The sequence below is a fragment of the Lottia gigantea genome (assembly GCF_000327385.1).
Source record: "Lottia gigantea unplaced genomic scaffold LOTGIsca_282, whole genome shotgun sequence".
In the NCBI taxonomy this organism is placed as follows: domain Eukaryota; kingdom Metazoa; phylum Mollusca; class Gastropoda; family Lottiidae; genus Lottia; species Lottia gigantea.
The window spans coordinates 85,083-100,101 of record NW_008708906.1 but is presented as its reverse complement, the minus strand read 5'-3'; the positions used below and the strand labels follow the sequence as shown (position 1 = coordinate 100,101).

Below are 15,019 nucleotides of genomic sequence, written 5' to 3'. Positions count from 1 at the left end.
GTGACGTCATGCATGTTCTGGTAAAGTCATAATTTGTTCTATTCTAGTCATATTTTGTTATGGATAAGTCATACTTGTTCTGGTAAATTCATACATACTTGGTAAAATAACTAATTGTTGTTAGCTGAAAGTAAAGTAATATTTTACATCATGTCAGATTAACCAAGAAAATTTACAACTTACAAAAACTAGTTATTTAAGAGTATAGAAATCAAAGACACAAAAGCCAACCTTTTTGGAGATAACTTGAATGGAAGGTAACTATCGCGGTTCAAAATTTTAAAATAAAACAGAATCCAAGTCCAATAATCAATAATTCAAGTATATTTTTTCCTTAGATTTGGGCAACAAACCATCGCTCCATTTGAAAGAATTGCAACAATTTCGCTCATAAATCCTTTTAAATCAAGATTTTTCACAATTGTAGGGACATTTCCTCGTAAGTAACTACTATTTTTTAGCAATAAAGATAAGATTAGATAAATTTATTCAGTATATATTAAGGCCAACTGACCTGTAAATACATAAATATAGTGTACAAATATATAATAATAATATACAAGTAAATCAAGTACATAAACAACTATGAATTATAAATAAATAAACATGATATTATGAATATCAATACAATAAATGATATAAACTTTCAATAAATGATATAGACTTTCAATAAATGATATAGACTTTTCAATAAATGATAAAAACTCTCAATACAATTACTGATATTGTAGTAGTGAGAATTTACACTAAAAGTATGAAAAAGAACTTAAAACTGTTTAATAATAACTGGTTACAATATTCATAAATACATCGGTGTTGTCCGTCTGTATAGGTCCTCTGGTCAATCCAAGATGCAGTCATATCATATCATATCATTCCGTATTTATATTAAAGTTTGTGCATTGACATTAGTTAATTAACGATTGATAATTATTATAACATATAAAAGATTAAGTAAAACAATCGTCGACGGTGAACTGTGAACACGGTTTTCTGAAACTAAGGTAGGATTGGTCAAACAGATGGCGAATCTGTCCCTTTATTTGTGAGCTTTTATGTTACAAAGGCATACTTTGTTTAGTATGTCTTTTAAAAGCATTTTAAGAAAAAGATTGATCAAGCAGTTACTTAGATCTAGATATAAATAGGATATTATTTAATATAATTTAATATTTTCGCGTATATTACAATTTACAACGCTTTTGATAATGACAAAAAAATCAGGCTCTTTACAAAGGGACGTAAATCCATTTTTGCAGAAAATTCTTTCGTTTTCGTTTAAGCCCGTCAATCATTTGAGGAATTCCAATTTATCGATTCATATTGCCGGTTACTTGTAAGCAACAAATTAAACATTCTACGTTGCTAAGGTTTATAAGATTTGATAATTTCCTGATTTTGTATTGAAGTCTGACTGTTTAACTTATGTACCGCCAGGTTTGATTCGTTTGATATTCTTCTTAAACCATACAAAGTCGTTAGTTTATATTGGTTACCTCGGGATTCATGAAAATTCCGAAATCACTCATATGGAACGAAAAAAAAAAATAAGGCTATAACAAGTGATTCTGGTATTTTATTTTTATAGCACCATTGTTTAAGTTGGATGGAAATTTCATGGTAAATTTATCCAATTTCCAGTCTGTGGTTTTTGCAAATCCACTAAAAAGCATTTAATCACATCACTGATATCAAAAATTTATATTTTAAACAAAACAGTAAGCTATATAACAAAACACAAGACAATATTATGGAATGTAACACACTTCTTTTATAAGGTTGAGCACATAAAGTTTCAACACAATATACACATGTACGGTGTTGTCATCAGATGTAATGGCAAGAGAATAAAACATAACAAAATATATACCAACAACAAACAATATAGAGATTAAGAGGGACAATAGATAAAAGGGTAATAATAAGTAATTAAGAGAGACAATAAATAAAAGTATATTAAAACAAGTGAGGTAACAATGCGAAGTCATTGAGCAGGTACTGAGCAGCTAATGAGATAAATATGCTCAGGAAGACACTGGGAGGGAAAATTAGGGGAATGCTGGGAAGAAACATGTAATGAATGAGGGGGGGGAGATTAGTTCAGCCATATCTTGGAAATGTACTGTCCATTGTCGTAGTTAATCTCTGGAAAGCATCTCTGAATAGCTAGAGCTTCTTGAATTTGTCGTTGTTGCTTGTTGGGGAGGTTGGAGGCTATGATGGAAAGTTTAAAAGTTTAGGAAACCTATATATTCAATCCCTTTTAATGTATGCTTTTTAGAAAATGACAATGTTAAATCTGAATGTTGGGCTAAGGGTAATGTGCAGTACTATTTTCATTCACAACCATACACAGATTGCTGGTGATCGCTATTGTGTGATGGCCACAAGGGTTTAAAATATAATAATGATAAATGGAATTCTACTGCAGTATAAAGAAGCAATGGGTGATGGACGACCAGAATTTCAAAGGTTATCAACTAATGTTGTACCAATAAATTATAAAATAACATTAATACCAGACCTAGACAAGTTTGTTTTTGATGGCGAGGAAGTAGTTCAAGTCCAGGTAATATCGAGATCATTTTTCTTCATCCACAGAAATTCTTTGTGTATTTTTTAGCCCTATCACCTCAATTCAAATTGCCAGTCATTTTCTACGCCCAACTACTAATAAGGGGCATACTATTTTGAAATCAGCGTCACATTTGATTTAAAAGTATCAAACTCGATAAAATAATCTGACATGGGCGAATTTGCCAAAGAATGGCACTTTCTTGCACTTTTGATGCTGGGGATTTGTAAATGTAAATACCGGTATTCGTCTTCAACATGGGCGGGCAGGCACGCAAGCGAATATTTTGAGCGATTATAAAATTCATTGCAACGATATATCCCCCAGCATGAGGTTTTACTTTCATTTCTTTCCGATCTGGCGTTGTAGGTGTTGTTTGGAATATCAGCCTCAATATAGTATAATGAATGACATTGCTGTTCTGCGAGAACTTAAAATAACTCAATATTTTTGGTTTAATCTTTTAGCACGGGACATTTATTTCTATTATGTTTTTTTTTTTAGATCAAGAAACCTACCAAGACAATTGTTCTCCATTCTTTAGATATTATAGTCAAGTCTGCTTATTATCAACATGCTGGTAGGTATGCCTTAATACATGGCTAGTGTTCATACCAGATATCTTCCTTTGAAGAGGGACTGCAAAGCAGCTCAGTTGGTTACAGTGTTGAAATCTGTATTTAATGTGATTTGCTTGGATTGAACAAATGGTGGTACTGAAATCCAATCTAGACCATAGTATGAAAGTTGCTCATTATCCTGAAGGCCTAGGGTTGGATCCAAGCATAGGTCGAGAGAATACCTTTCAACTGGGTTTCCCATTGTCAGTGATGCAGGTCGCAGGGACTGACTTGGGGAAAAAGTGTCTAGTCATTCTAATAGGACAATAAAGCCAGACCTTGTTTACTACAGAACACCAAATAGGCTATTTTTTTTAACAATGTAGATTCAAAACAGAAGGAAGAAGGTAGAATAAGTTATGGTTCCACTGTAGAAGAAACTGCTATTTTTACTTTTAGCAATGACTTAAAGGTTTGTGTCTTTTTTTCCAAATGTATAAAAAGTGAAATTTCTTGTTTGAGGTCCATTTGAAAGAATTGTGTTTGAAATGGCGAATCCATCCATTTAAAGATTTTTTTATTGTCGTATTTTCTCTTAGACCTCAGTTTCTATTGAATGTCTTTATCCTTTTTTCCTTTTCAGCAAGGAAATGGCAGTCTATTTTTAACCTTTTCGGGTGAATTGAATAATAAAATGAAAGGCTTTTATAGAAGTCAGTACACCAAATCAGATGGAACAACAGCTTTTAATGCTGTCACTCATTTTGAGGTTGGTATGACAATGAATTACTAACAAATAGATTGACTTTTATTGTCATTAAACCCAACCCATTTTCTCCTGCAGACAGTCTTTCTGTCGAGGTCTCAGATTGGCTGTATTCGCTAGTGTACAATCCAATCAAATTGCTGCATTCACAGACTTCTGTGAAACAAGGAAATTGGCCATTGCAATTAAGGTATAGGATAAAGGCGACCATTGTGAAAATGGCTTTTATCAGGCTAAAGAATAAGAAAATTTTTAATATTCATTTCTGATTACTTTCTGATTTTGAAAACCCAAGTACTAATGATAGAAACGGCAAAAGGAAACTCAAAATCGAAGAAAAAAATAATTCAGCAATTCAATTCATTAGTAGCAGCAAATGAACTATTCGTATGAAGAAGGATATCAATCATAAGTATGGATGTGAGTATTTCATTGGTATTTTGTGTCTAGAACCACACCTGACATTGTTGCTCAATATATCGGGTGATGCTCTTTTTCTTTCAGGCCACTGATGCCAGGAGAGCTTTTCCATGTTGTGATGAACCAGCTGTTAAAGCCACGTTTGATATTTCTATGATTGTGCCCCATGACAAGACTGCTCTATCTAATATGGTAAAGCAAAAAAGTTTTCCATCTTTCTTTTTTCAGATTGTTTTTGGGGAACTAAGGTAAAATAAGAAACTTGCCGAACAATTGCTCCCCAAAAAATGAGAAATTTGGATAATCCTCTTGACCTTGACATTGATCTTATTCATTATTTGGATAACAGCAGGCTTTTATGTGCCATTAGAGATAAGCACCAATGACCACCATTTGTTCAACATGGCCATGCCAATATATGACTTCTTCAAACTCAGCAGCCTTTCAAACACTGACAAAAAACAGAACCCACTACTATGGCTGGGTATTGATTACCAAATTGAGATTATCGATTATTGCCTACAGATCAATTATCGATTAAAAATTTAAATAATTCAATTGAGAAATCCTGTAATACTAAATTTAAAACATGCCAATATTCTTCTTCATGGGTAATTTTTGCGTCTTATTGCTTTGAATATTTATTATAGTGGGTAAGTTATGTGCTGAAAGGGGCCTATGTGAAAGGGCTTTCTACTTGTTAACGGTTAGAGTGGACACAATATAATGAGAATCTATTAAATATTATGTTTATTTACCCAGCCCTACCCACTACCACCATTTGTTTATCTATAACTGCAATATAACTCTCCAGGTCATGATATCACTTTTTCAACACAACACAACACAACACAACACAACATTAAAATTTTTTCAGCCAGTGAAGTCAGATGTACCAAGTTCTGACAAGAAAATGAAAACTGTCACTTTTGACACTACGCCTATTATGTCTACATATCTAATAGCCTTTACTGTGGGGGATTATGATTATGTGGAAGGAACAGATGCAGATGGCATTCTTGTTCGTATTTATACACCTGCTGGTAAAAAAGAACAGGGAAGATTTGCTTTAGATGTGAGTCATTATTGTTTACAAATGTTCTTTTTGCTGTGCTCATTAACAGTTTAAAATGGAGAAAGACTATGCTAATGCACCTCTTCAAAAAATGATTCCCTCATTGCACACCTTATGATAAAACTCCATTCAAACAAAGAGGAGGAAAAGATCTAAATTGTCATATCTTGTGTTTAATTCCTGGTCTTGAAGCATTTGTGGGAATATTGCTTTTCCAAAAACCTCAAGGCATTAAAAAATCGTAATACATGTAAGCTTATATGTATCTTAGAGACTATTTTCCAATCAAGTCTTTTGTCCATATATTTACATACTATGTTGTTTTATTTTAGGTGGCTGTAAAAACTCTACCGTTCTATTATAAATATTTTGGTATTAAATATATGTTACCAAAAATAGATCTCCTGTCAGTTGCTGATTTTGCTATCGGTAAGGTATTTTTATATCTTATCTTATATTAAATGTAACCTATGTTGCATCAATGAGTTTTGGTCCAGTATCCAGCATATTTCTTTGGATCCATTGAGACTGATACTATATGGATTTTCCATTATCATGAAGAAGAAAACAAAGCAAAAGAAGCAACTATTTTTACAAGAACAGCTACTTCTGTAAATGAGGATCCTGTGCAACTGGTTCTTGGCATTGATTTTTTTCACTGTTTTATCTGTTAGTAAAGCGTTAAGGAGACTAAATATGTTTGAATTTTAGGTGCTATGGAGAACTGGGGACTGTTAACATTCAAGGAAGCTTTGATCCTAGTTGATCCAGAAAACAGTTCAGCTGTCAGTAAACAACATGTAGCTCTAGTAGTAGGACATGAGTTAGCTCACCAATGGTTTGGGAACCTGGTTACCATGGTTGGTACATTTGAATAACATTTTCAATTGGTTTCTGGATATGGACAGAGAGCAGGGATACTAATAAGTTAAGCCTGAGGCAAATGACAGATTTATCTGCAAAACATGGTTTTGTGACATTCTCACTTTCTATCGCCTTTAACCTAAATGATTCTTTTATCTACTGGCTTGGCACATGTAGCTAGAATTTTTAACATGAAGAAATCAAAGGATAGCTTTATGTTGTCTTTCATACTGTCCCTCAATGCTCACAGTAAAGCACTGTTTTTCTTCCTTCAAAATAGATTCCTTTGTGTGCTACTGGCTTTACTTGAGGGTAAAAAGGAGTGCGCTTTGGCATTATGTTTGCCATTGTAAGCTTACAGTATGCCATTTCAATGAAGCACTGCGTATTCATTGCAGATTTGTGGACATATACATAGATTAAGAAGGTTTCTACATGGGTTGAATATTCATATGCGAATTTTGCCCTTGTAACATTAGCTTGATGTTGCTACTTAGACCAAATTTCCCCTAATTGTACACTGCATGGGGTTAAGTCACATTGAGATTAGTATTATTTTAATATTCATCGCAGGATTGGTGGACAGATCTGTGGCTAAAAGAAGGCTTTGCTACATGGATTGAGTATCTGTGTGTGGATTACTGTTTTCCTCAATGGGATATATGGACAGCGTTTGTTAATGATTGTTTAATACGAGCTGTCAATTTAGATTGTCTTCATAACAGCCATCCTATAGAGGTACTGTTTAAATCTACTTTTAGCTTGGAAATTTCAACTCTGAATGTATGATGTAGAATTCAAGAGCTTTGACTAAATATGCATTGTATTGTACTAATATTGTTTGTACTCTTCTATAAGAAACACCTTGCTTTATCAGCTGATGAGGCTCACTATAAGCTGTCTGTATCATTTTTAAAATGGGATACAGGATTGTCTACAATTAAATGCATTCTGGCATAAATGGTGAGCAATGACAGTTTCCCCCCTACATCTTTGTGACCCTAAGTTATTATCCTTGTAATAAATAGTTGTTATTTTTCATCTCAATATATATATTTTACATCTATACTGGACCACTAAGATTGATTCATTGATTCATTCATTCATTCATTCATTCATTCATTCATTCATTCATTCATTCATTCATTCATTCATTCATTCATTCATTCATTCATTCATTCATTCATTCATTCATTCATTCATTCATTCATTCATTCATTCATCCCATCCCATTCCATTCCATCCATCCATCCATCCTATATCACTAGGTGAAAGTTGGACATCCATCAGAAATAGATGAGATATTTGATGGTATATCCTATAGTAAAGGGGCTTCTATTATAAGAATGTTGAGTGATTATTTAGGCAATGAGGTCAGTTATTTTATGTTGTATTTTATTTTTCTTGTTTTTGCAATCTACGGATGGCGATAGTCTGAACTCCAGATTACAGTTTTTCATTATATTAAAATAACATAAGTGTTTTATGACATCATAGTCGCAAAATATTCAAGGGCCTTAATGAGATTGATGTAATATACAAGAATCGTAAACTTCTGCTTTGATTTTGATTTTTGTACCTTGGTCTCTGAAACAGTGTTCACAACTCACTGTCAAAACTTAGCCTTCAAGTCCATTAGTTGTGTGTCCAGAATTATCCGCATTCTAATGTTAAAATGACGACTCTTTTTGTTGATTTTTGCACTATTCTAGCACTTCTGAAGGCTATTTACATATATTCAAGACTCAAATCGACCCCTACAAATTGGTGAATCTGTACCTTAAAAGAGATTATAAAAAAGTCACCTACGTAACCATATACCACAACTTGTATTTGATAAATATTTTTAGGATTTCCGTAAAGGTTTGAATATTTATTTAAATCGTCATGCCTATAAGAATGCTGAAACGGAAGATTTGTGGCAAGCTCTGGCAGAAGCCAGTGGTAAACCTGTCAAATCTATTATGGATACTTGGACTAAACAGATGGGCTATCCTGTCTTAAAGGTAGGAAATTTACGATTGATAAATTCAAATCCACAGATGTTTGATACTGGTAGTTGCTATAAGCAATGCTGCTGACATTCCTGTAAAGCTGAATCTACTTTAGATATGAATGGATTTAATGTTGTGACTTCTCAGGCAAGACTCTTTGTCAAGTGAATTGCAACCTGAATATAGTCCCATCCTTTAGAACATTGTGGGGAAAAATTCTAATGTAATTTACAATGCTATATTGCGACTTTTATGAAACAATTCTGCATTACATTATCATTTTAAATCCATATCTTATTAAGTGTTTTTATTGGCTCTGTTGACATAAAATTGTAGTCCCAAACCACCAGTCTATTATGTTTAACTACCAGAATCATGTAATCAGCTGGACAGTGTGATACGTTGCTGAGCTTAAGCAGAACATTAATGTATAGACAAATAATATTTTCAGGTTGAAAGAAAACAAGAGAGTGAAAAATGTATATTAAATATCAGTCAAAATAGATTTTTAGCAGATGGCAAAATAGGTGAAGGTCAGTTACCTTGGAATTACTATTGACTTTGAAGGTCATTTTAACTTTAATAAAGTAAAATTATGATTTTGAAGAGTACCATTATCTAGTGTAAGTAAATTTAGCATCAATTTCAGATGAAAAAAAATGCCAAAATAAGTTTAGTTTTTCATGACTACGGTCACAGACTTTGATACAAACAAAATACAAATATTTCTGATTTTCAGGCGAGGATTTGAAATGGTTAGTTCCAATTAGTATTACAACTTCTACCTCACCTACCACCCCTGTTAAAACTATTCTCTTAGATCAAGATTGTGTTACAGTTGAACTACCTGGTGTTACACAATCTCAGTGGGTTAAGGTAAGCTATCACTAGATATATGAGAATGGGCTGCAGCAGTCATTGAGAGTGATTTCTAATCTCATTCGGCTTGTGAAATTCTGGTGATTGAAGTCTAATATTATAGTTGACCCGGCTGTAAATGGGTACGGAAAATCTAGGGAAAGAACAATGCCAAGAGGTTCTGTAGACATTGTGATAGACAGTACCACTCTAATACCAACCCTATTATTGTAGATAAATTCTGGTAGTGTTGGTGTCTATAGGGTACAGTATACCACTGATATGTTACATAGTTTAATACCAGCTATTAAAGATAAAACACTACCATGTCGTGATAGACTTGGACTTGAAGAAGATCTTTTTGCTCTTGTAAGTAGGATGTATTTTTATTTATTGTCCAAAAAGTGATCCAAATTGTTGAGGAATGCAAATATATCATGACTCAACGTTGATATCACACATTGAAATTTGATAATATTTTTTATTGTGCGTGTAAATTTAATTAATTAATAATGACTAGATTGTGTGTCTTCCAAGTTATCATCATGCGGTGTGCAATGAGGAATATTTTACCTAGATAGTGCCATTAGCTTAATCTTAATATTTTATATCCCTAAGTTTAAAGATTCATTCACAGTCTGTAGTTAGGGGACCATGGCATATGAACATGTTCCCAATCATCAAAGCCAGACAAATTGTTATAGTGAACTTATATTTTCTTTAAAGGCCAGACAAACCTTTTTCAGTTCCTTAAATGCTTTTAATTTCAGTCGAGAGCAGGATTCATTTCTACAGTAGATGTCTTAACAGTTATCGAAGCCTATACTAACGAAACAGTGTGTACAGTATGGAATACTCTATCCAGTAACCTTAGTTCCCTAGCCAATATCTTACAATACACAGAATACTTTGATATCTACAAACAATTTGTTAGAAAGCTATTTAAACCTATAGCTCAAAAACTAGGATGGGAGGACAAGACAGGAGGTTAGGGTCATTAATTTGTAAAAACTTAATCAGCAGCATGTTTGATATACCATATACTTGCGAATATAATGCACAGAAAATGAACCTAAATTAACAGCTTCTCTAGAATTTTAGTTTGTGAAAATTCATTGCAAGAATATGTCAATCAGATCACAAAGAGAATCAACCAGACATTTAATCAAAGTTCAGAATGTGTTCCAAAAAATGAGTAGGAGCAGATAGAGCAGATAGAATTCGAAATGGCAGAGAACGAAATAAATATTTTGAATGTGACTTATTCCGCTTCTGTACCGTTTGATTGAGGGCAGAATTTGAAGAGACAGAATGTAACACAGACAAATTGTGCAATTGTAAAAACCAAAGAGGCTGGCATATTGCTCTACTCTTTGTTTGCTTATTCTGAAAATGTGAAGTAACATTGGATTACCTTATCATCTGCGTTTGATCTTTTCACATTTGATATTATCTGTTCTTTAAATTTAAGTGGATGAAGCCATATTGCGTGGCATTGTGTTAAATAAAGTGGGTCGCTATGGTGACGAAGCCACTGTAACAGAAGCTAGAAAGAGATTTAAAGACCATGTTTCTGGCATCAAACCACTAGCTGCTGATCTGAGAGGCTGTGTAAGTAACTGATCTACGAAAAAAAAAAAACAAGTCTCAAAAGGCTAGCTTCTGCACTGGTTCCGTTCCCAAAAGTGTTCAGCAAGTGATAGTCGAAACTTTTACAGCACCTTTTTTCTTACATTATGTGTCACCAAGATGATGGACTGTTAGTCAAAAATTGCTTAAAATTAAAAAGCTAAAAATTATTCTCAATCAGCTGGTAAAGCAAACATTTAATTTTGAATTGAAGTATAGAAGCACTGTCACTAAAACCAGGTCCCATTAAATACCAGAATGGTAAATTACACAAGCATTTTGACCACACACCTCAGAATTCCAAAATGATTGTTTTATTTTTAGGTGTATGGAACTGTTTTAACACATGGGGATGAGGAAGTGTTTAATCAAATGATGCAGGTATTATTTTTTTCATTTCCTCAAAAACATTTTAAGGGATTATTTTTGGTTTTAAGCCTTCTATTTTTTCAAAGGAAGTTTTAATTTTATTAATGATTTAAACTGGGTTAATTTGATAATGAATAAAATTAGTCTCAGAAATTGGTATTGTTTAGGTCAGTTATAGAACAATATGGATTTCAGGAATGAGGAAAAATCAGTAGAGATAGATATGTAAATGAAATTTTTCATTTAAAGTATATTTGAAGGGATCTTGCCATTTTAGTACAGTTTATCAAGGTGTAAATCAACCTCCAAAATTGTGCAGCTTTAAGTAAAGAAATTATTTTATGATTTTTTAGTTGTATGAAAAGGCTGAGTTACAACAAGAACAAAGAAGAATATTGATGAATCTGGGATCAATTCAGGACGAAAAACTCATTCAAAAAGTTTTAGACTTAGCTATTTCTGTAAGTTTTAATGATCTGTGGGTAGATGATATAAATGTCTTTTACTTCATACTACGATGTACTTAGTGGTGCTTAATTGATGAGTTCTGAACAGGTTCCATTTATACCAAATCTTTCCTCAATCTAACAGTACAGAACAGGATATGTCACATGCAAAATTTTATCTTCTACTTGCCCAAAAAAGGCACAGGTGGAACACATTCTGAACCCTGTTTCTAATTGTTTTATTGAACTTAACGTTGATTCCATCAAGCACCCTTGTAAACTATTTTTAGTTCACCAGTTATATTTTGAAAACTAAAATGTATATGACGTTAAAGTTATGTGATGTCACTTGGTAACAGCTGCTTGACCAGCGGCTTGGGTAATTATGTGGCAGTTGTGGCCCATTATGTTGAATGGGTTAAATGCAGATTGTTGAAACGTCGTGTATAATAAAACTAAGGGTAGTATACCATAAAATTGTGTCCGTTATTTAATGTGATCTTTACCCCTAAATGTCGCTAAAGGATTATTTGAATAGAAAGTAGACGAGTTTTAATGACTTTGAAAAATGTCAGTTTGTTGCAAAATTACTTAGTCTCATAATTAATTCATAATTAGTTAAATTAGAAGAGAATTCAGAATTCTAATAAGTGAACAATCAAGAAAGGTCAGAAAGTTGTTGATGGAGAGTGATGATTGCAGACAACTCTTACATGCAATAAGAACATAATGATATGATTAAGAATACATGATTATTCATTAGAAACACCAATTAATCAAAAAGTTGGCTTAAGTTGATACTCAAAAATTAAGGAAACCCATCTTAATATGAAAAGGTAGTTGACATTAATGTCATAAATTTAGGTTTTATTTGTTTTACAAATTGCAGGATAAGATTAGATATCAAGATACACCATTAACACTAGGTGGCACCACAGGTACTATCAAGGGGAGAGATTTAGCTTGGATATTCTTGAAAACTCATTGGAATGACTTGAAGACCAGATATAAGTGTGGTCTGTTAACTCGACTTGTCCAGGTAATTTATTTTATCAGTTTCCTATTGTACATTTGGATGATGTTGTTGAAAAAATCCAGTTTTATAGAAAGAAAATAACAACTATTATTTACAAGGGATAATATCGTAGGTTCATAAGGATCCTTTCCTCCAACTGGTCTTTGGCCGAATCTCGTGGCATTGATCTTTCCCAGATTATCCATTACCATTTACAGCTGGGTCAACTGGAATAACGAAAGATGACTCTTTCAAGGTCTCCAGTTTTTATCACGGCAACTAAGATTAGAAACCACAATATTTGTACAACGTACCATTGCTAAGTACATAACTTCATGTAGATATTTCAACGCTCTAACCGACTATGCTATGGCCACTTCTCAAATATGCAGATGAGATTTAAGTCAGCCAACATTGAAAGTTTAATGAAATATAATATTCCTGATTATTCTGTTTACAGGCACCAACCTCCGGATTTGCTACAGAAGAAATGGCTAGAGAGATAGAGGTAAGTGAATCTGAATTCAGGATTTTCATTATGCACAACATCTTCTTCCCTGATCTTACTCAATGAGTTAGTCACTTGTTCCTAACATGAAGATTCAATCTTGCCGTAAAAAAAATAAAAAGCCTCTAGATGTGACAATAGACCAAGTTCCCTTGTGCTACAGGCTGTGTAAGTTCAAGATCAGTGACAGTTTGTGATAGAAAACTGTGATAGAGCTCATTTCCACATTGCTATAGAAAAATTTCAGATATGAAATCCTCACCAGGCCCATGTGTTTCATAAAATCTTGTAAGAATTTGTCAAGGACATATCACTATATTTTCAGGCTTTTTTTCAAGCCAATCCATCTCCAGGAACTGAGAGGACAGTACAACAAGTTATAGAAAATACCTGCATACGGGCTGCCTGGTTAGAGCGGGAAAAACAACCGGTTGGCGATTGGTTAAAGAAAAATATGGCTTAATGTGAACTTAGTATGACATATTTTTTGCAGGGTTCTCTACAAATTTCATCTTTTCATACTTTCATGTCTTAAAGTCATATTCCAATATTTTGTGACAGCCTCTAATCTACTACACCACATTCAAGGAATATGTCAGTAACCATTGACTTTCAATTTAATATTTTGGAAGCAGAGTCAAGGTATTTGACTGTATTGTCAAAAAAAAATCAAAAAAATCAGCACTTAATTACATTAATAAAAATAGGAATACGGTTTTTGTTGAACTTTTAGGCAATGTTTGTTACCATAGATATCAAAAATAATACATTTTAGTATATTACCCAAAATACATCAGGTTTTACCGTATGGTATCTTGATACGCATTTTATCGTGGTATGATTAAAAATATATAAAGTTAATGAAATTGAATCAGTGTTATAACATCATGAGGCATATTTCATTAATAAAGTGCCTTTAATAGATATCAATTATATGCATATTTGATAGGAAAAAGACTTAAAGGGATTGTAAAGAATCACCATTTTGCTATGATGGCCTCAATAACAGTAAAGCATTTCAACAGCTACAGACGTCTGAAAGAAAATCAGAAATATGCAATTGAATACTGAAACCACTTTACAATCCCTTTAACTTTCATTGAAGGCAATATTTGTAATTTTTATATTGGATAACAGCAAAATCGAGGTGCAATACTCTTGATGTTTTAGATATTTTATGCTCAAAAAGTTAGTTATGAAATAAAACTTTGTATTGGTTTTTTTTTTTTTTCTATAGCCCTCTTCATGAATGTTAAATTTAAAGTGTGTGAATGACCTACAGTTGCGTTTGTAATATGCGAAAGATGAGTGAAAATAAATCTTCTGTGTGCATATGAGTAAACAATGGGACTTATATAAAAAATTAAAATGATTTATTTAGAAATAAATACATTAAAATAATATTGATAGGAGTGATTTGAAGGTCATACAGTTCAACATATTAATACCTTTTAGAGGCATGCAAAGATAACTTAACATATAAAAGTAAGATGTAAAACTCTATATTATTTCAATTTCTAGAATGGTTTCAAAACAAGAATAGTCTATTTTTTGGTACGGTTGAAAGAAGTCTGTTAGGAATACAAGACTTGTTTTAATTACTACTATTACTACCTAAAGATAAAGTGGACTGATCTGTTATGATTTTAATCTGACTCATATGTGCAAGTCAAAAATCTAGGATCGACTAAACATGAATGATTAAAACCAATCTAAAGTTCCCCGGGTAGGAAAAAGTACTTTATGATATGAATCATTTCAGGTTTCATTTTCACTTACTGAGATAAGTCAACTTTTTTCTGAGCAAATAATAATTAATAAAAAATATAATTAACAAAAAAATTATTTTCCTTTTCTTTGTATGTGTAATAGGGACACTGATGGTTCTTGTAATTACACTTAAACTTAACATTTATGATATCACTACCACCACATATATA

At 32.7% G+C, this 15,019-nt stretch overlaps 1 protein-coding gene across 1 annotated transcript; it reads left to right on the top strand.

Moving 5' to 3' along the window:
- The first annotated feature begins 1,307 nt into the window (after positions 1–1,307).
- LOTGIDRAFT_202512 (hypothetical protein) lies at positions 1,308–14,478 on the top strand. The gene is made up of 22 exons (XM_009056660.1): positions 1,308–1,437; positions 2,432–2,569; positions 3,080–3,155; positions 3,522–3,607; positions 3,779–3,904; positions 4,406–4,513; positions 5,199–5,396; positions 5,729–5,825; positions 6,108–6,256; positions 6,834–6,998; positions 7,529–7,633; positions 8,111–8,266; positions 8,706–8,787; positions 8,994–9,130; positions 9,347–9,481; positions 9,883–10,099; positions 10,584–10,723; positions 11,066–11,122; positions 11,464–11,571; positions 12,446–12,595; positions 13,032–13,079; positions 13,405–14,478. The coding sequence occupies exons 1-22, from the start codon at positions 1,426–1,428 to the stop codon at positions 13,540–13,542; spliced, it is 2,628 nt and encodes an 875-aa protein (XP_009054908.1). The 5' UTR covers positions 1,308–1,425; the 3' UTR covers positions 13,543–14,478.
- The last annotated feature ends 541 nt before the right edge of the window (positions 14,479–15,019 follow it).

Coding starts and splice junctions, on each gene's coding strand:
- LOTGIDRAFT_202512 (XM_009056660.1), top strand. Junction 9,482..9,882: donor AAGAAGATCTTTTTGCTCTT/GTAAGTAGGATG, acceptor TTTTAATTTCAG/TCGAGAGCAGGATTCATTTC. Junction 13,080..13,404: donor AAATGGCTAGAGAGATAGAG/GTAAGTGAATCT, acceptor CTATATTTTCAG/GCTTTTTTTCAAGCCAATCC.